Here is a 22,026-nt window from a genome sequence, read left to right as displayed (position 1 = left end):
GGGCTTCCTGCAGATACCGTCTTATCAGGAGGTCCGTTCTGTACAACATAGGAAATGGACCTTTAGTGTGCCAGCATCTACCCTTTGGAATTCCCTACACTTAAAAATTAGACAGGCACCATCTCTGTTATCTTTTCGGTGCCTATTGAAGACTTTCGTCTTCCAACAAGCCTTTTAAGTTGAGACCTATCCCAGTCTGCATCTGTGTTGGAATTGCTTTTTAATATGTTTTTTAAAAACTCCCCCCCTAAACAATATGTTTTTAAACCCTTTTTATTTAAGATGTTTTTAAAGGTTTTTAAAAAAATCTTTTTAAAGTTGTTTTGTTTTAATGTATTTTAAGGTCTGTTTTTATGATATTTTAAAGTGTTTTTAGTGCTTCTGTTTGCCGCCCTGGGCTCCTGCTGGGAGGGCAGGATATAAATCAAATAATAAACAAACAAACAAACAAGTATTAAAAGTAATTCCATTGCCTTTCCATCTGGTCACCCTAATAGAAAAGTTAACAAGAACAAATGCTTTCCACATAGACTGCTCACTCCTTTCATCCTGAATATATGCAACAATGAAAATGGCTTTGAAACTTTAAATTTTGCATCCTCCCTGTACCAAACCTTGGAATGACCGGTGGTGTAGTCATCCAGGGTCTCAGGGGTCTTAGACCCCTTTCTTTTTTGGGAGCAGGGTCCCAGCCGGATCCCTGTGTCTCCAGCCTCTTATGAGCCAATCAGCATGAAAGGGGTGTGTGTTAGCCACTGAGAAGAGTTTTCTAACACATTGCATTGTCCTTTCCTGCTGATTGGAGCCATTCAGAGTGGAAGGAAGTGAGTTTGCCACTGAGAAGACTTTTTTCAGTAGCTAACACTCTTCTCTTTTGTGCTTATTGGCTCCTAGGGATGTCTGTTGTTTTGGGAAAAGGCATTAACAAGGATCTCATTCTCAACCCAGGAGCAAAAAGGGGGTGTGTGGCTGTGACTGTAATGAGGAACTTCGGAATTAGCCACTACTCTACTGGGAATGATACTCTGTTTTTTTAGGCTGTCTTTGTGTTCTCAAGTCAGGTAAAGGGATGGGGGAAAAACCATTTGGTTTGCATTTTAATGTGAACCGGTCAAATCCACACTCTCCAGATCAACGCTTGAAGTGAAAATGCAGCTATCCTTTGAGATTTCCACTTCCCTGTAACAGGCAAGCACCCTTCTTTCTATTATTTTTTTTACTTGGTTTAAATTGTTGCAGCAAAAGGAGATTTGTCAGATTGATCGGCTTTGGACAACTTCTGGGTGAGATATAGCTCTTCTCTGTTATTCACGAAATTAACAGCTTATCTCTGTTTCTGTCGCAAAAAGCTGTCCTGGAAGTGCATTCTAAAGATAATAAACAGAAGAGGGATTTCTATTCCTGATTTCTATTCCGAGGAATATTATATTGTCTGGGACTATTCTCTTTTTGGTCTATTTTATTTTGACGAATCTGCTTCTTCACGACGCCACTAACTGTTTTGATGCTGGGAACTAAATTTGTTTTGCATTCTTGAACAAGAGAGATAAGGCAGGTTGCTCTGTTTATACTGTGATGTCATCAAGCCTGGAATATTAACCCAATTGTTGCTGAAATAAGAAGTGGTTCTTCTTTATTTTTGTTTTGCTTTGTTTTCGTGGTTTTAAAAATGGCAATCAAGAAAGTGGCTGAGAATCTGGAAGTAATTATGTTTCAGAAAATAATGGATGAGATTGAGATAACGAAACAAACCCTGCGACAGGGTAGTAAGGAGCTGAAAATTGAACTGAGCAAAATGACGCAGGAGCTTAAAGAAATAGGGGATCCTGTGAGAGAGGAGAATGAGATCAGAGATGAGAAAAGAAAAAATAAAGGGAAGATACAAGCCCTGGAGATTGGAACAAATGTGGAATTGGAAAAAGATCTGGAGTTTATGGATTTTAGAAATAAAATCTACTGTTTGGAATTTAACGTTATCTCTGAAGAAATTAATGAAGATATTAGAGATAAAGTTATCAATGGCTTGGATAATCTTCTGGACTGGAATGATGTGATGGAGCTTGATATAGAGAAAATCTATGGAATTAACTGCAGCCATGTGACAATGGAAAAACTCTTAAGAGATGAGCCAGTGCATTTTGTAAAAAAGAAGAACACAGATATCACTTTACAACAGTATTTCAGCAACTTATTCAGAATGGATGGCAAGAAAATATTTGGGATAGAGGAAATTCCCATCAGACTCTTATTATATGACTATGGCTACAACAGCAAGATTATTATGGAATACTGATAATGGAAGATTGGACTCTGAAATTACTGGACTTAACAGGACTATTGAAGATGGAAGATGGAACTAATAGGGATAATGGAATAATGGCTATTGAAATTATTGGACCTAACAGATTCTGATGAGATGGATTAATCGAAATGTTTATTTGGACTATGGTTATGACAATAAGATTATTATAATTATTAACGAGATGGATTAATTGACATGTTTATTTGGAGAAAAATTGATAGATATATTTCTTAAAGAATTGAAACCTCTCTGACTTTTTGTGGAAAGAATAAAGTAATGTTTATGAGATTTGATGATTAATTAAGATAACTACTGGAGGAAAGTGATTTTATAATATGATTTAAGAGACAGGATTGTTATATATTGTAGACCTATAACTGATTTGATATGTGACAAATGGGAAGTCAACATTTTATTTTATTTTATTTTTTTGTTTAATCATTTTTGTTTTGTTTTGTTTTTTGTCTTTGAATGTTTTATGATTTTGTTTTTTATGTTTTATGAAAATTTGAATAAAAATTATTGTAAAAAAAAAAGAGATTTCCACTTCCCTGAATTTTGCGGTGAAAGTTTTCCAACCGAAAAGTGCATGCAAAAATGTATATTACTTAAAATAACTTGTTTGCTTCAAAACAAATTGCAATATTTTGAACAAAAGTGCAGGCTTTAACTTGATTTTTTTTTAAAAAAATCACAAACTGATGCAGAAATGGAGCAAACTGACCTTAAAACTAGAAAAACGAGAAACTGAAATAGACAGATTCATCCATTGCTAGTCAGGACTCAAATGCTGAATCTGCCCCTGAGAGATTAGCCAGGAACAAATGGGTCTTGCTCAAAATGTTGCAGAGTGGAGTGCTTTTAATTATTGTGTATTTTTAAAATTATTCTGCAGTTCAACAAAATTGTGCAATTGGTTTTTATGTTTTGTAAACTTTTGTAAACTCCTTTGAATCCATCTGGGTAGGTATGTAAATTAAATACTACTACTAATGCTAATAATAATGCAAAAACCAGGTGATTCTCTCTCTCTCTCTCTCTCTCTCTCTCCCCCCACTTCTTCTACCAGAAACCACTACCGAAACTGCACTGCAGCTGGAGCAGCAGGAGGCACCCGTGGGAAATCCTGCTACACGCTTACCTTCAGCATTGTTTTTCCTCATAAGGAAGATGTCTGCTACCTGGCCTACCATTACCCTTACACCTACTCTGCTATGATGGTAAAACTCGTCCTGATGAGTCTCCACATTAGGGATGGGGAAGGTTCAGTTTGCATTTCATGGTGAACCTACCTAGTTTGCACTTTCCGAAACAATACAGCCATTGCAAATTTTGCAATGCAGTTCTCCAGCCAAGTAATGTGTACAGAAATGCATATTCTGGGATAAAGTGTACATGCAAATGCATATATTAGTGAAGATCACACACACAGTGGCATTTTATTAATGAAATTAATACATTAATGCTTTGCAAAAATGTGTATATTAGGTAAAACTGCATACAAAAATGTGCATGTTAGGAGAAATTTGCATTAAAATGCTGATGAATTTTCATGAGGACTTTTTTTTAAAAAAAACCCACCACAAACTGATGTGAAAGTGTTGAAAATGGAACTTAAGGTCAGAAAAAAAAATGAGCAACAGAGAGTATCCAAAATTGACAGATGCCTGATCCAGATTGAGTTGAAGCAAAAAGATGCTTAGTTTAAGAAACATTGGTCTAAGCAGTTTTTAGCAGAATCTTGATATTCCTGTCAGTTCCCAAATTACTTTTTTTGGTAAAAGTGGTAGTAATAGGGGTATTTTAATGAAATCTGTAAGTCCTCCTTGCTCTCCCTCCTCATTTTAGATAACTATGTACCTCACTTGCTTTTTAAAAACAGTAACCCACCCTCTAGCTCCCTGTAATTTGAGCACTGATTCTTAGTCACAAATTTCAGGATGTCACAAATGCCATAACCACAGATCAGGCCCTGAACAGGTTTGTTCTGGGGGTACATTTATATTAATTCAGTAGGATTAGAGGACAAAGTTTTGCTGGCAGGTCAGGCTGCAGACTGTGATCCTATCTGATTCTTCCTTGATCTCAAATACTCCCTGCATATGGAAAGATAGCATGTCAGGGTGAAAGGTGCAGCCTGCTTGTGGATAGTGTAATTGTTTATGTTCATTTATTTTCTTTTTGGTGGGGGAATATTCAAACATGAACCCTCCCTCCTATCACTCTTAGACCATTCAGGACAAAGGATGTGTCCTTACTTGACTCCTTTGGCTCAGAGGACATACCTCTAATGCAGCTCTCATGGCCTCCACACCATAGGAGCCAGGCATTACAGAATAAGGCAGTGGCCCTTTATATGAACAGACAGCTTCTCAGAGGGAGTGGGGCCAATAGGAGTAATTTGGACAGTTGACCTTCATAAAGGTTCCACTTCCTGATCAGGCAGAAACTCTCCCTGAAAGAGCATCAAGCAAGCATTAGCTGCAGGGAGCTTTCCAGGATCCTGGCCAGTTGTCTCTTGCCCCTTTCTTGGATCATATAGTGAAGAAAATGGTGTCAGTGTACTCTGTTGCTTATTAGATTTGGCTATGTAATGAATGATGCCACTGCATGGGGATCAAATAAATTGAGAGTGAGGGCAATGCTTCTTGCATTAATCACCAGATTATTGTGATCATGCAGTGAATGGGATGATGTTCTTCATCAGTGTCCTCTGTCAGATTTGGCTATGTGGTTATGTCACTGGGAAAAATAATAATTTAATTGGGTATTAAGAGAGAGTGCAAATAAGAGAGTCTGGATGTAGATGAACAGTTCACCAAGCACTGCCAAACAATAATAAAAAAGGACAGGTTTTTTTTGATAATGCTAAAGATGTCCCTGAAAAATGGGGAATAGTTTCATCTCTACTCTGTTCATTTAAAATGAACTGAAGGTGTACCTCCTGTGTGTAGTAAGGTATGGAGGGGCACTAAAGATGTTGGCCAAATTATGATTGCTAGGGACATTTCCCCCCCAGTGATGACTTTGAGCAGGTCAGCTAAAATAACTCACAACTTTCTGCTGGAGCTTCTTTTTGTCATGGGAAAACAATTCTATTTCTGCAGACTGGATGATGAACAGAAATCCAACTCATGAATGTGCATCATTAGGTTTTATTTTCCAGCATATGCCCATGCAAAATATGTGTGTGTGTTTTCCTTCAGACCAGTAATGAATTTAAAGTGATTTAGCAACCCAGGGGCTCAATTACCTGTACAATGCATTTGAAAAAGATGATAAAACACCATATGGAAACAGTGACTTGGAAACACTGATCATAATCTAATGTACATTTAATAACTGCTGGCATATTTATAGCAAACCTATATACTCTGAAAGGAGACTTTGCAAAGAGACAGTATTCAACACCACAATTTCTTTGAGTAATGAATAATTGTATTTTACTATGGGATGATAAAAATAGTTATTAATAGAACCTTGCTGCATGCTTGCCCATACAGGCAGAGTGGACTAGACTGACAGCTTTGATTGCAAAAGCAACGGGCCAGATGGGCAGGAGCAGAACCAATAGGAAAAGATTTTAATTTATGTATTTGATCCTATAGCTGGTACCAGCAGGTATAGGGAGTGACCCTGCGCTTAGGTTCTAGTGCAGAGTGAAGAAGCTGATGTGAAAGGCATTGGGTTTGAGAGCTAGTCCCACAGCCGCTGCTGCTGTTAATAATTTCATTTATGAATCAATTCCTATAAAGCATCTTGAAGTGATTTCACAAGACAACCCCACCCCATATATATTTTACATATATGCAAATAGTTAAAATAATGACATATATCAAAACAGATACTGAGATAAAAATCTCTACTTTTGTTGAAAGAGGAAAGTCTTCAACAGACACCAAAAAGACAATAGAGATGGCGCCTGTCTGATATGCAATGGGAGGGAATTCCAAAAGCCAGGTGCTGCCACACTAAAGGCCAGTTCTCACATTGTGCAGAATGGACGTCTTGATAAGATGGTATCTGTAGGAGACCCTTTGCTACAGAGCACAGTGATTGGTTTGGTATATAAGGGATGAGACGATCTGCTGACGTCAGCTTGCTATATTGCTTTGACATCACCTCTTTCTCTGTTCAGCAGAACCTTTGAGGGGTAGTTATGAAGGGGAAGCAAACATGCAGTCTTTCAGCAGCATGTGAAATGGCATTGTTGCAGTTCGTTGGGCTCACCAACCTGGTTCCTTAGTGTTCATAGACAGATTACACAGTTCAATCGTGTATGCTAAGGAGAGAGGGGTGGTGATGGTGAATGCTCCTGACAAATAGGCCAGAATTCTCTATCTGCACTCTTTTAGAATCACTGAGCCTATTCAGACCATAGCTGAAAACAAAGGAAGAGGCTCAACAGATAATTCAAGTGGGCCAAGACTCAGACACGTCAGATCACAAGTATGCATTCTGCCCCCGCCCGAAACAGATACTGATTCAGCCTCTGTCTCTTTCTCCTTCATGCACACACATACACACAATGCAGGAAATTGATGGACACTCACTTTGATGCATATACATAAGGCAGACATTTGGATTTTTGCTGTCCTGCCCTATTTCTTTCCACATCCAACTATGTAGGAGTGGGGGAGAAATTCAGGTTGGTTGTCATTTAAATATGAACCTAACCTAATTTGCACTTTCCAAGGCAATATGCAAACCAAAACAGAGCTATGCTTTGAAATTTGTGCATCTTCAAATTTTGTGGTGTAGTTCTCCAAGTGAAAAATGTGTTCCAAAATGCATATATTAGGAGCAAGTGTGCATTTATATGTATCCATTAGTGAAAGTAACATACAGAAATGCACTATATTGGGCAAAATTGCATTTGCAAAATGTATGTATTAGGAGAAACGAGCACTAAAATCCTGACAAATTTCATGAAGACTTAAAAAATAATAACTGGAAACTGATGTGAAAATTGTGTCAAATGGAATTCAGGATTGGAAAAATGAGAAATGGAGAGACCAAAATGGACAGATTCATTCTTTGCTCGTAGGGGACACTTACATATCTTTCAGTTTAGTCTTTCTCATTTGATTTTGCTATGTAGCTTAATGCATTTATTAGTTTATAATGCTTACTAGTGTCATTAGACTATAGCTAGTGCCATTTGTTTCTCTACACTTATCTTCACTTTATTTTTCTTTTCCCATTCATTTGCAGAGAGAGAGTGAGACTGAGTATGTGTATAATATGTTTAAATCATGTAACCTTGTAAAGAACTTACCACAGCATTGTTGATCCAAATGTAATTTAGAATTCATTCAAACAAATTGTGCCGCTTCTTCAGATTGGAAAGAAGCCCAGCAGCCCCATAGAATTTTGAGAGTTATGCCAAATTGTAGAGGAATTATCCTGAATGTAAAACTGTGCAGTTAGATTTATCCCAAAGGGTTTGGACAGACTATAAATCAAAGTGCTTCATGAATTAAAAAGGGTCCCAACTGAATTACTGAAAAAATATTATTGATTAATATTATGGAATATGGGTTGTATCCAACTAGTTTTTACTCAGAATAGTTCCATGGAAATTAATGGACCTAAGTTAGTTATGTCCATTAATTTCAATGGCTGTACTCTGAATAAAACATAGTTGGATGCAACCATATCCCTTTCCATTTCCCCTTTGTTATTCAGCTCTGAAGTGAGCATAAGAACATAAGAAGAGCCTGCTGGATCAGGCCAGTGGCCATGTGGTCCAGCATCCTGTTCCCTCAGTGGCCAACCAGATGCCTATGGGAAGCCTGCAAGCAGGATCTGAGCACCAGAGCATTCTCCTATCCTGCAGTTTCCAGCAACTGGTATTCAGAAGCTTAATGCCTCCACCTATGGAGGCAGAGCATAGCTATCATGCCTAGCAGCCACTGATAGCCTTTTCCTCCATGGATAGGACAAGGAAGCACATTACTTGCAGTTTACTCAACAGCCACTGGACACCAAGTCAATTTCTCTTTCCTATATTTCCTGACTCTACTTTGGTTCAATCAGAGGTGGGATGGCCACTTATAGGGAGCCAAAACAGGGGACGGGGACACACACACACACACACACACATAATTTTACTTCAAATTTGCATATACTAGTTAAAACTGTATAGATGCAAATTTAGACAGAATGACTATAACTGGAATGGAAATATAATACCTACCTCTCATTCTATTGGAAAAGATAATGACCAGGTGAGCTGTGCGCCTGTTCCATCTGTTGCCCAGCTGCTAACCGTTGATCCCAGTCTGCGTCTGTGTTAGAATTGCTTTTTAAGATGTTTTTAAAGTTTTTCAAAGATTTTTTAAAAGATATTTTGTTTTAATATATTTTAAAGACTGTTTTTAAGACGTTGTAGAGTGTTTTTAGTGTTTTTTTTTGCTGCCCTGGGATCCTTCTGGGAGGAAGGGCAGGATGTAAATTTTATTATCATCATCAACAACAATAACAACAACAATGTTGAGGGTACCCCCTCTTTTTAGGGACTTGAATTGGACATCCCTTCACATAGGGCAGAGATGGGGAACTATTGGCCCTCTAGATGTTGCTGAACTACAACTCTCATCAGCCCCAGTCATCATGGCCAATGGGCAGTGACGATGGGTTCTGTAGTCCAGCAACATCTGGAGGGCCAAAGGTTCCCCATCCCTGAAATATACCTTTAAATAAAGCAAGGGTGGGAAATTTGCAGGTGTCCAGATGTTACAAGACTCCCATCATCCCCAACCAGCATGGCCTATGGGTAGGGATGGTGGGGGTTGTTGTCCAACAACATCTGGATGGCCACACTGATGGTTCCCCAACTCCTGAGGCAGAGGACAGTCATCTGGCAACCCTTCAAATAGAGGACTGTCCTCTGTACAGTAGAACACATGCACATCTTAGTAAGAGCTAAACTTTACTGTGGGCAAGAGGTCTGGTGGAGGGGAGGGGAGGGTCCATGGCATGAGGATGTGTCAAGTACCTCACCAACTGCTGCATGCAGCCTGAGGCTGTGCACTCTGCCCTTGAGTCCTAGAGCTGTTGTTCCTCCTCTTCTCTGTTAATGCTGCAGATGTGGGCCTGAACACAGTGCTTCCTTCTGGCCCTTCTGCTGATTGCCCCAGATGCCCCTCTTTCAGTCCTGCTTGTGAGCAGGGATGGGGAAGAAAAACAATTTACTTTGCACTTAAAGGTGAATTTACCTAATTTGTATTTTCAGAAACATTGCGTGGACTGAAACACAGCCGTTCTTTGAAATTTGCACTTCCCCAGATTTTTGCGATGCAAGTAATGTGTACACAGATGGATCCACCAGGGTAAAATGTGCATGGAATGCATATATTTGGAGAAATTGCTTTGCAAAAATGTGTCTAGTAAGAGAAATTCACACCAAAATTCTGATGGATTTTTATGAGGTCCTTTTTTAAAAAATCACAAACTAGTGTAGAAATGTGGAGGACTCAACTTAAGAGTGGAGAAAATGAGAAACCAAGAGAAACTGAAATGGACAGATCACCCATCCCTACTTGTGAGTGCTTAGAGACATCTAACGGGGCACTTTTGCAGAGAGGATGCTGGACCACTATATGGAGCCTTTATTTCATCTGGATGGTCTTCTCATATGTGCTTCTGTTTTTGATTTCCCCAGGCTCACCTTGACATCCTGGAGCAAACCAGGAATGCAAAGAAAGTCTTCTTTAGGAGGCAGACTCTGTGTCATACTCTGGGAGGAAACGCCTGCCCCCTACTCACCATCACAGCCATGCCTGACTCAGAAAGCAGCAATGACCTGGAGCAGTTCTGTAAGTCACAGATGCCTCTGAGATGGTTCATTGCATTCAGTTTGCAGCCCTACTCTGTCTGGAAGCTCAGTGGGAGTGACAGTGTGCACTCACGCACAGTGGGTTAAATGCAGCAGGTAAAAACCCATAGGGCTGAGCTGAAACCTGTTAATTTTCACTGCTGTCAAGAAATGCTACCAGGTTTGGCTGTGTTTTTTCAGGCCCAATTGAAATGTTGACTATTTGTTCCATCAAAGCCCTTGACAGAAAGCACTGCTTACAGGAAACTGTACATAAAACCTCAGTGGATTTAAAAAAAAAAAAAGGAAATAATTAGCTATTAGAATCAATGTTCAAGGCAGTGGAGTCTAGTCCATTAGGGCAAATGGAGCACTGCCCCACCAACCTCAGTCTGCTCTCAGCCAGCTCCCTCTTACATCCAGTCTGGGTGTGTGTGTGTCCCTGGCTGTCAGCTTCCTCCTCCTCAGTCTCAGTGTTGCTCTTGTAGAACTCAGCAGCAAGAAGAATGGGGACAAAACTAGAATGAATTGGCTCTGCCTGTCATTGGCTCTGGCTCTGCCAACTGTCTGGGCTCCCTGCCTTTATCCCACTGAGCACCAGCCATTTCTGGTTCAAGGTCAGGTGACTTCCCAACTTTATAATAAGGTGGGGCACCAGCGGCCCCTGACCTCATTTCATGTGGCCCCGACACATCCTGAAGTTGCCTCACTTTTCCATCCCATCAGAGGTTCTTCCTTCCTGTTCATATTCTCATTTTTCCTGGTTTTTACAATTGTTTCCCCCCCATGTTTTATATTGTTTCAGAACAATTGGAAAGAGTCGTATTTAATATGATAAAAATAATGTTATTTATACTTTTATCCTGGTTGTGTGGATTGGGGAAAATAAGCTTCCTTTCCCTCTTCTGTTGTCAGGCCCAGGATGTGACTCAGGAACCAGACCAACGGCTGTAGTAAATTCGTGTTTTATTAGGGTAATGTCCAAACAAAGACTGCGTTTTCTCATGAAGCAATACAGGGATACAGGTCCTGCGGCATTGGGAGAAAGTTGACAGAGCAAGGGACTTCTTCCCGCCTCTTCTTTAAGAAGGGGCCAAACGGGCGCGCAATCTTTCGCTCCTCCTTAACTGCCCCTCAGGTACTGCCCGCCTTCCCCCCCTTCTCTCCTGTCTTTTCAGCTGTCTGCGTGTGCGCGGTGAGGGGGGAAGCATCACCCCCTCCTCTTCTGAAGTTTCCGATTCCAGGATGGGGGTTAGGGGAGGGGCTGATGGTAAACTGCCTCCCCGCTTTTCGGCTGTGAGCAGCCCTCCCTCTTTCCCCTCTTGCTCTGAGCCTGAAAGAGGGGGAGGCGTGAGAATGTCCACGAAGGGCTCAGGCTCCCCGTTGCTAAGCGACCTTATCACTGGCAGTTCCTCTGTTTCATCTTTGCTCCAAAGGGGGGAAGTTCCTCCCCCTTCCCTCTGCCATCCATCCGAATACTCTTCTCCCAACTCTCCGGGATCCAGCTCCCCGGGATTGGGTCCCCAGCTCTGCCTTCCGACACCATCCCCCCTCCCAGGCTGTGCCCCCCTCCCCTTGTCTGGCTTGGGACGGTGGGGAAAACGTTGATGGAAAAGTTTTACCAATTCTGGAGCATGCACATCAGCTGCATCTTCCCATGATCTGTCAGCCGCCCCATAGCCTTTCCAGTGAATCAAGTACTGCAGCTTGTGGCGTCTGATCCTGGAATCTAAGATCTCCTCAACTTCAAACTCAAGCTGCTCATTTACCAGGAGTGGAGCTCCGGGAGGTTCCTCCGGCCGTAACTCACTGGGAGGGGCGGCTTTCGTTAAGAGGGATCGATGGAACACAGGATGTATTTTAAACGTGTCAGGCAGCTTCAGTCGGTACGCCACGGGATTGATTTGAGTTTCTATTTCGAAAGGACCCACCCTCTTGTCTTGTAATTTTCTACATTTGCCCGGCATCTGGAGGAAGCGGGTGGACAGCCATACCTGGTCTCCCGGTTGAAGGGGGGGGGCTCCTTCCTGTGCAGGTCAGCAACTCGCTTGTACTCCGTTTTGGCTTCGTTTAACTGCTGTTTCAGTGTCTGTTGCGCCGCTTGCAATTCCTTAAGGAAGTTCTCAGCTGCCGGTACCAGCATTCCTTCTGAGCTGCTTGGAAAGACTTTAGGATGGAATCCATAATTAGCGAAGAACGGGGTTTGTTGAGTGCTGGAGTGCAGAGAATTGTTGTAGGCGAACTCTGCAAAGTGCAAATATGATACCCAGTCAGTCTGTTGATAGGACACATAACTTCGTAAATATCTTTCCAAAACGGCGTTCAAGCTTTCCGTCTGCCCATCTGTCTGGGGGTGATGGGCGGAGGAGAGTTTTAATTCCGTCTGCAACTGTTTCCACATTGCTCTCCAAAATTTGGCTGTGAACTGAGTTCCTCGGTCTGAGACTACGCTGTTTGGCAATCCATGCAGCCGGTAGACTTCTTTGATGAATAACTTGGCCGTTTCTTTAGCCTCTAAGGCCCCTGCACAAGGAAGAAAGTGTGCCATTTTGGTAAGTAGATCCACCACTACTAAGATGGCTGTCATTCCTTGGGACTTGGGTAGATCAGTTATAAAATCCATGGAGACGTCCTTCCAGGGTTCGTGTGGGACAGGCAACGGTTGTAACAGTCCTGCTGGTGTCCCTGTTTGTGTTTTTGTCCGCAGACAGACAGAGCAGGACTTTACATAACTCTCAATATCCCGACGCATTTTAGAAGTCCTTGGTCACGTTCTGAATGGTCTTGTAAATCCCAAAGTGTCCCGCTGTGATGGAATCATGACACTGGCGTAGGATTCTGAGCCTTAATTCCCCTTCTGGCACATATCTGGCGGTTTTGAACCATAACAGTCCATTTCTCCAGTGAAAGGTTGCTTCTGAGTCTTGACCTTGTCCCGTCTCCTGCTGATATTTTAGCATGTCTGCATCTTCTTGTTGTGCCTTTTTGAGTTCCTCTTCCCATGAAGGCTGGCATACTCCCAACGTTAATTTCTCTGGCGGGATTACGTACTGAGGCTGGTCCTCGGATTCACTTTCTTTGTATTGTGGCTGTCTGGATAAGGCATCCGCTCTCTGGTTTTTGGCTTGGGCATGGTAAGTAATCTGGAAGTTAAATCTAGTGAAGAACAGGGACCATCTTATCTGTCTCTGGTTCAGCTTTCTGGCGGTTTGGAGGCTTTCAAGATTCTTGTGGTCGGAGCGCACTTCAATTCGATGAGAGGTCCCCTCTAGGTATTGTCTCCAGTTTTCAAAAGAGTCCTTGATGGCCAGCAGCTCCTTCTCCCAAACTGTGTAGTTCTTCTCTGCAGGCTTTAACTTCTGAGAGAAGTATGCACAGGGGTGCAGCTCCTTCCCTTCTTGGTCTAATTGTAGCAGGACCCCCCCGATGGCAAAATCTGAAGCATCTGCTTCCACTACGAAAGGGCGGTTCGGATCAGCAAAGCACAGAATGGGCTCAGTAGCAAACCTTCTCTTCAGCTCCTCAAAGGCCTCGGTGGCGTTCTCTGTCCATTGAAACTTCTTCTTCCCCCTTAAACAGTCAGTCAGAGGAGCTGTTAATTTGGAAAACCCTGGAATGAACTTTCTGTAATAATTGGCAAACCCCAAAAACCGTTGTACATCCTTTTTGGTGACAGGTTGGCCCCAGTCCAATATGCAGCTTACTTTCCCTGGGTCCATCTCCACGCCTTCCGCTGAGATTCGATATCCAAGGAAGTCTAGAGACTTGAGGTCAAATCCACACTTCTCAAATTTAGCATACAGGTGAATTTCTCTCAGTCTCTTCAACACCGTCTTCACATGCTGGTCATGGTCTTCCTGGTTCTTTGAGAACACCAGGATATCATCTAAGTAACAGATTACATACGTGTCCAACAAGTCTCTAAACACGTCGTTCATGAATTTTTGAAAAATTCCTGGACTTCCACAAAGCCCGAACGGCATGACCAGGTATTCATACTGTCCGTAAGCAGTCAAGAATCCTGTTTTCCATTCATCTCCCTCCTTCATTCTGATCAGATTGTACGCTCCTCTCAAATCCAACTTCGTGAAGATTTTTGCAGAGCGCAGTCGGTCCAGCAACTCTGAGATCAGGGGCAGCGGGTAGCTGTTGGGGATGGTGATCTGGTTCAATGCGCGATAGTCGTTACAGGGTCTGAGTTCCCCCCCTTCTTTTTCACAAACAATAGTGGCGCTCCAGCAGGGGATTGTGAGGGGCGTATGAATCCTCGCCTCAGGTTTTTATCCAGGAAATCCTTCAGGGCCTCCCTCTCATTCTCTGTGAGAGAGTAGATTCTACCTGATGGGATGCTGGCTCCTGGCACTAGGTCAATCGCACAGTCGTAAGGGTGGTGGGGGGGTAAAGTCTCTGCCTCTTTTTCATCAAACACATCTTTGAATTCTTCATACTTTGGTGGCAGGGTCACTTGCTCGATCTCTTGCACTGCCCCTGCTAGGGTGTTCTTGATTCCTTCAGGTTGACAGTTCTCCTGGCAATACTGTGAGGTGAACCACACCACCGCCTCCTTCCAACTTATTTTGGGTTCATGCTTTGCTAGCCAGGGCATTCCCAGAATCACCTCAAAGTTTGAGAGATCTGACACATATAGCGAAATGAACTCTTCGTGCCCAGGGATTTGAAGTTTCACTTCCTCCGTGGCTTGTGTCACCCCTCCTGACTTCAGGGGTCTCCCATCGATAGTCTCCACAGCTAGGGGAGCGTCCAGTTTCCACCGGGAAATTCCATGACGCTTGACTAACTTTGCATCAATAAAATTTGTGGAGGCTCCACTGTCAATTAAGGCAGTGGAATTAAACACCACTCCTCTGGAAGTTGTAATCCGAATAGGCAAGACCAACACCCCCTTTGAGGGAGGTTGGATCGTTGGGGGGCCTTTATACAACGCTGCCCCCAGTCCACCGGCCTGCACGTGGACTGGGTGTTCTAGTTTCCCGACGGCTCGGCTTTCCCCCCTTTCAGTCCACAGTCTCTGGCCACATGGCCCGGCTTTGAACAATAAAAGCATAAACATTCCCAGTGTCGTCTTTCCTTTTCTTCTTCCGACAGTCTTGGCCTAGCCCCTCCCTGTCCCTCAGTTGCATTACCTGCCATCCCTGCAGTGGGAAGGGTCTTGTTGCGGGATGCCGAGGCTGAGTATCTCGGGACCTCCTGCTTCCTTTCCAGGCGCCTTCCTTCCATCCAGTGATCTATCTGTAGGCATAGCCGGATGAGCCCTGGTAGGTCAGCGGGGGGGGAGGTCCTGGCCAACTCATCCAGGATTTCAGCATTTAATCCACTCCGGTACATAAACATCAGGGCGGCGTCATTGTAACCAGTTTCCTGGGACAGAATTTTAAAAGCGTTAGTGTACTCGGAAACAGTCCCTTTAGCTTGCTTCAGAGCGCCTAGTTGCCGCGCTACTGTTTCAGCCCTTTGCGGGTCTTGAAACATCTCGGTCATCTCCTGTATAAATCCTCTGTACCTTCCTAAGACAGTATCCTTTCTCACGAGATACGGAGTCACCCATTTTGCAGCTTCTCCCTCCAGGAGGCTAATCACGAAAGCTACTTTAGCCCCATCGTCTGGAAATTCCGTGTGCCTGACATCCAGATATAACTCACATTGAGCCACGAAGGTTGCCAACTGATCACTTTGTCCCGCGTATTTTGGGGGCAATCCAATGGGAACCTTTACTACGGCAGCTGGAGGGGCTGTTCGCATCTGGTCTATCGTGGCCTTCAAGGTTTGATTATCCGTCTTCAGCGCCTTGACTGCTGCTAGCAGGGCTTGAACATCCGTCTGCAAATCAGCTACCTTAGTCCTCAAGAGTTCCACTTCTTCCGTCTCAGAAGTGGGGTTCGTCCCCCCCGCTGCTCCCTTTGACATCTTGTCCCAGTCAAGTGAAGAGAGCGTTGAGGGTGATTTAGGTGGCTCTGTCAAGCTGTCAGGCCCAGGATGTGACTCAGGAACCAGACCAACGGCTGTAGTTAATTCGTGTTTTATTAGGGTAATGTCCAAACAAAGACTGCGTTTTCTCATGAAGCAATACAGGGATACAGGTCCTGCGGCATTGGGAGAAAGTTGACAGAGCAAGGGACTTCTTCCCGCCTCTTCTTTAAGAAGGGGCCAAACGGGCGCGCAATCTTTCGCTCCTCCTTAACTGTCCCTCAGGTACTGCCCGCCTTCCCCCCTTCTCTCCTGTCTTTTCAGCTGTCTGCGTGTGTGCGGTGAGGGGGGAAGCATCACCCCCTCCTCTTCTGAAGTTTCCGATTCCAGGATGAGGGTTAGGGGAGGGGCTGATGGTAAACTGCCTCCCCGCTTTTCGGCTGTGAGCAGCCCTCCCTCTTTCCCCTCTTGCTCTGAGCCTGAAAGAGGGGGAGGCGTGAGAATGTCCAGGGAGGGCTCAGGCTCCCCGTTGCTAAGCGACCTTATCACTGGCAGTTCCTCTGTTTCGTCTTCGCTCCAAAGGGGGGAAGTTCCTCCCCCTTCCCTCTGCCATCCATCCGAATACTCTTCTCCCAACTCTCCGGGATCCAGCTCCCCGCGATTGGGTCCCCAGCTCTGCCTTCCGACATCTGTCTGATAACATGTTGGTAGGCTTAAAGTCTGTCTGTCTGTCTATTTATGGGTGGTGACCTTAGGCCAGTCACTCTCTCTCAGCCTAGCCTACGTCATGGCATTGTTTTAAGGATACAAGGGGTATATGTGAAGAAAAGCTTGTGATGTACACCACCTTTCCTCACATACCAAATTAACTGTCCTATTTTTTTCCACAGCTCTTACAGTTGTATTCTAAGATTCCCATGAAGTGTGAAATCAGGGGTGGGTGAGATAAGTTCCCAGACCTCATGGTATTAGAGTGAAGAATGCAAGATCACAAATTGCTGAACTAAATTAAATGATCGTAACACTAAACCATTCAACTTAGTTCAGCAACATGGCCAGAAATGGATTGTGCATTGAGTGCTTCAGGGACTGATGTATATTAAATGGAAACTGCCTGCTGGTTAAGGTGCCACTCAAACCTGCGGCATGCTCCAGGTGTGATCACAACAGTGAAGTTCTAAGGATGCAATCCACTTGATGTGTTGGATGAATTGACAGAAAGAGACGGTACCACGTTGTGTGCTGCAAGCCTGCCTCCAGGCAAGGCTGGATAATCATGTATTTATTTGTTTCATTTAAGCAGCTTGGTTTATTATAGCTTTTGGGAGATGCACCGAGTTTCATTCCCCCTCATCTTTGATTCCTTGAATGGCTTTGATCAACCCTCCTGACTTGCTCCCCTGACTTTATTTGACAAGCTTTCCTATCTATGGGGCATGGAGGCTGGGATAGAGGGCTCCCTTTTGTCACTATTCCATAAATGGCCAAGCTTTGTGAAAGTTAACTATGTGTTTAAAGGCCTTGATGTCACAGGTACAAAGGGAGGTTCCTTGGGAATTGCCTTCACTGCTTGGGGAAAGGCTGTGTGGATGGGAGCTGTGGTTTCAACAGGGATGTAATTTGGAGCTTTGGAGACCCAACCAGGAGAGAAATAAGGGAGAGCTGCTGATGGCGCTTCTGCTTTCATTGTCCTCTCCTGGGCTTTGTGCTGTTTAGGTCCCCATAGTACTTTAGCATTTTCTCCTGCTGTTACTTCCTTTCCAAGTCCATTAATATTAGGCAGGCACCTTTGCTGAATAGTTTTCAGCTCCTGCTAAAACTTGTTTGCTTAGGCAAGCTTACCCTGACGTGTAAGTTTATCATGCACATTTGTTTTAAAACTGCTGGTTTTATTTATATTTTGATAAACTTTGTCTCCTTTTTTTAAAAAAAGTTTGATTTTATTGGTATTATTCTTATCAATATTTTATATTTTTTCTGTAAACTGCTTAGAGCAGTGTTTCTCAACTTTTTTTATTTTTTTGTTGCTGGACTACAGTTCCCATAATTCCTGACTATTGGCCATGCTGACTGGGGCTGATGGGAGTTGTAGTCCAGAAACAAAAATATAAAAAAAGGTTGAGAAACACTGGCTTAGAGGTTTTTGTTGGTTAAATGGTATTGGATCATCATCATTTACAGTAGGGATGAGTGAGAAATTTGATTCCATTCGCATTTCAAGATGAATCTGTCAAACTCGCACTTTCCTAAACAATATGAGCACTGAAACACAGTCATCCTTCAAAATTCACACTTATTTGAATTTTGCGATGCAGTTCACCAACCAATGTTTACAAAAATGCATACGTTAGGGGAAAGTGTGCATAAAAATGAATATATGAGTGAAAATAACATACCAAAATACGTGATGTAATGAGAAATTGCTTGAAAAAATGTGTACATTAGTCAAAACTGCCTATAAAAATGTGTTTATTACGAAAAAACTCACACTAAAATGCTGGAGAATTTTCATGAGGATTTTTTTTAAAAAAAATCAAGAATTGCTGCAGAAATGGAGAACTGAATTTAAGATTGAAAAAATGAGAAACTGAGAGAACCAAAATTGATAGATTTTTTCCATCCCTACTATACAGTAATTTTGCTTTTCCAGACAGCTCCCCTCCCAAATAGCTGACTTATACAATGTGGTTTCTCAAGGCTTAGTGACTGTTTTACTTATTTTAAAACATTTATATGCCATGTAGCATTTCAAGAAAACTGTTATGATCATTACAGGCAGGTGGCCAGGTTCTGAAAGGCACCAGTACAAGAGAGAGCAGCAGGAGCAGGAATTAGGTTGAAGCCAGGCTAGGCTTCAGCAGTTCACAGAGAACTACTACTCTGGCTGATGAGTTCCTTGGACTGAGGAACCAAGCCGGAGACAGCAGTTATGTAAGCAGAGATCAGGGACGGGGAACCAGTGGTCCTCCAGATGTTGCAGTCCCATCAGCCCTAGTCAGCATGGCCAGTGGGCAGGGATGATGGGAGCTATAGTCCAACAACATTTGGAGGACCAAGACCATCTTTTCTGGCTGGGTTAAAGGTAACGTACACCTTATAGCCATTATCAGGATGGTGCCATAGAGCAGTAAAGATCAGGCCATCCAATGAGTTGCCTTGGTGGGGCAGAGAGTGACATGTGTGTGACTTACTCATAGGTTCTCCAGACTAAGCCCACAGTTGCTTTAAAGACAGCAATGGGGAACCTCAAGCCTTGGGGGGGGCTGAGCATGGCCATCCAGACCTCTCTATGTGGCCCCCACACCACACCTCTCACTGGCCTTGCTCAACTGTTTTTGTCTGGCTGGAATGTGCCCTTGAACTGGAATAATGCCTCTTGCTTGCCTGGTTAGAAAAACTGTGTATGTGTAGAAACCTATGACTTTTGTGTGGCTGGAATGTAGCCAATTGTACAAAGGTAAGATTTGCCTCTGTCACCCTGCCCACTTTTGTCTTTGCCCCCACCCACCTCTGGCGTGTGGTCCCTGGGAAGGTTGCCTATAATGAAATGTGGCCATCAAGCTTGAACAGGTTCCTCGCCCCTGCTTTTCAGGTATCCCGGGTTTTTTTTTGCAATTTCTCTCACAGGGCTGCTTGAGTTTGCTGGCATCTTTCTTGGCTCCTACAATAATTGCTTATTACTTATCAGTAACAGAACACAGGAAAGAGAGGCATAAGGAGCCACCCTAGCATTCATCTTCCATGCACAAATTTATTGAGACCTGCATGTTTTATACATCTCGGCACCTCAGTCCTTTTCTAATTCTAGAGATACAGATCGGCTATTCAAGCCACATGAAACCTGCTTATTAAAATGTCACTCTGTCTTCAGAAGAGGGTTACCGAAAAGCGAGTTGTCGTAGGATATTTTGAGTCCCCTCATTGCTTCTCAAATGCTTCAACGTCAGCTCTGCTGAATATACATGAAAGTCGATGGGATTGGTTTCACCCCACTCATCACCTCCTCGGCTGATCCTCCCAACACTTGCCCCCCTCCCAACACTGCATGCTCATTTTGGAATGTGGAAGTTAAGTGAGAGTCTGTGATTTGCTCTTGCATTGTCAGTAGAATGAAAAATTCTGCCCAGGACAAACTGGGCTATGACAAGTGTGAGGCTTTATTATGCAATATGTTCAGGCTGCATCTTACAGCTTAGAAACTGCACCAATGGGAGAAATTAAACTGTCACAGAGTCAGGCACTTAATGTCTATGTTAAGTAAGGAGGTTGAAATGCTTACTGAGGTAGCCAATGGGGTTTGAAACTAGAACTAAGCTGAGCTGACTTGCACTTCTTTTTGGGGTGGGCTGGTGTGGTGTGATGGTGTGGGATAATATTTGGCAGTGCCAAATAGCCCCCTCCTTCCTTTTTTAGACACTTTGTAAAATTGTTTGCTTATTCATTTACGTTGCCCTTACTTGCCCTCACTTGCCTCAGTGTCCACCTACTTTGCTGGCATGCAGCTGGGAGATTGTTAGGGATAAGAAAGCAGTGGCAATAGAGGGAGCTCTGTGTGCAGAATATGTGACAGAGGTTCAGAGAGCTAGAAACTGCCACAACAGGACAGTGCCCCCTAATTTTATGTGCGTGTGTGTGCGTGTGTGCGCCTGTAGGATTGTTATCTGTCTACATGTGCATGGGATGGGAAAAGGTGTTGCATTTCTCTTGTGTCTATCTTGCTGTTATTGTTTTAGTTTTATTTGCATACCTTAGTGCCAAAATAGGCTTCTAATTGGTTTACAGAGTACTGAAACCTGTTATACAAATGTTAAAATGTAAACATCTATAATTAAATTACTTTTAATGAAATTGTTTAATTGTGTAACATCCATAATTAAAATATGTCATAAAACAATCCCATTAAAACAGGTTGAGAGATCACGGGAATGCTGGCGTAAACAAGCACGTCTTCAACAGCCAGTCTTGGGTTTCATCAGGCAGGCCATTCCACAACACTGGTGTCACCAGTGAAAAAGCCCACCTCCATGCCACCCCATCTGATAACGATCGGGTCATGGCAAGACTAAGCTCACCCACACCATTCATTTGAAGCAGCATCATGCCACTTTAATAATCATGGCTTCCCCCAAAGGATCCAGGGAACTATAGTTTGTTAAGGGTGCTGACAGTCCTGTTCCCCGCACAGAGCTACAATTCTCAGACTGGTTTATCAATCATTCCCTCTTCCCAGAGGAAAAAATATGGCACAGGAAGCCATGCGGCCCAGTTCCAGACCTCTGGGGTCTAATGAGGATGAATGTGGCTCCCCAGGCCCCTCTGTCTGGCCCTTGTAGAGTTGCCAGGTTCAGGGCCTGAGACTGATCCTGTATCTTTAGGAGAAGAGAAAGTCAGCCAAATGCAGGTGTTCTTGCAACACTGTGATGGGAAAAACCACAAGGTGGAATTCTCCCTTCCCTCTGCACAACTTTTAAAGATACGGAAGACCTCTTGGAGGCTCGGTCTCTCCCCAGGCTACATCTATCACTGACCCTGCATTGCACACTTGTTGAGGGTTTTTTTGCCTGACTGGAATGTGTCCTGGATAGAATTTGTGTAGAAACAAGCCTACTGTACAAAGATAAAATTACATTTGTTGCTCCATCCTCTTTTTCCTTTGGCCCCACCTTTACTGGCATGTGGCCCCTGAATGGTTACCCAGAAGGCAATGTGGCTCTTGGGCTGAAAAAGTTTCCTCACCTCTGTCTTACAGCATGCCACAGTGTAGTCAGATGATGTTGTTGCTGTTATGTGCCTTCAAGTCGATTAAGACTTATGGCGACCCTATGAATCAGCGACCTCCGATAGCATCTGTCATGAACCACCCTGTTCAGATCTTGTAAGTTCAGGTCTGTGGCTTCCTTTATGGAATCAACCAATCTCTTGTTTGGCCTTCCTCTTTTCCCACTCCCTTCTGTTTTTCCCAGCATTATGGTCTTTTCTA

At 43.3% G+C, this 22,026-nt stretch overlaps 1 protein-coding gene across 6 annotated transcripts in view; it reads left to right on the top strand.

Annotated features, from left to right (window-relative positions):
- Nucleotides 1–22,026, top strand: part of AGBL1 (AGBL carboxypeptidase 1) — a 574,659-nt gene that overhangs the window by 141,055 nt on the left and 411,578 nt on the right. For all 6 annotated transcript variants that reach the window (XM_061595218.1, XM_061595214.1, XM_061595217.1 and 3 more), the window contains exons 16-17: nt 3,372–3,522; nt 9,969–10,122. In XM_061595218.1, coding sequence (XP_061451202.1) covers nt 3,372–3,522; nt 9,969–10,122 — 305 coding nt within the window. The remainder of the gene's footprint in view (nt 1–3,371; nt 3,523–9,968; nt 10,123–22,026) is intronic.

Source organism: Rhineura floridana, chromosome 14, assembly GCF_030035675.1.
Source record: "Rhineura floridana isolate rRhiFlo1 chromosome 14, rRhiFlo1.hap2, whole genome shotgun sequence".
Taxonomy (NCBI): domain Eukaryota; kingdom Metazoa; phylum Chordata; class Lepidosauria; order Squamata; family Rhineuridae; genus Rhineura; species Rhineura floridana.
The sequence above is the reverse complement of the archived record's forward strand: the minus strand, read 5'-3'. Positions and strand labels throughout refer to the sequence as shown.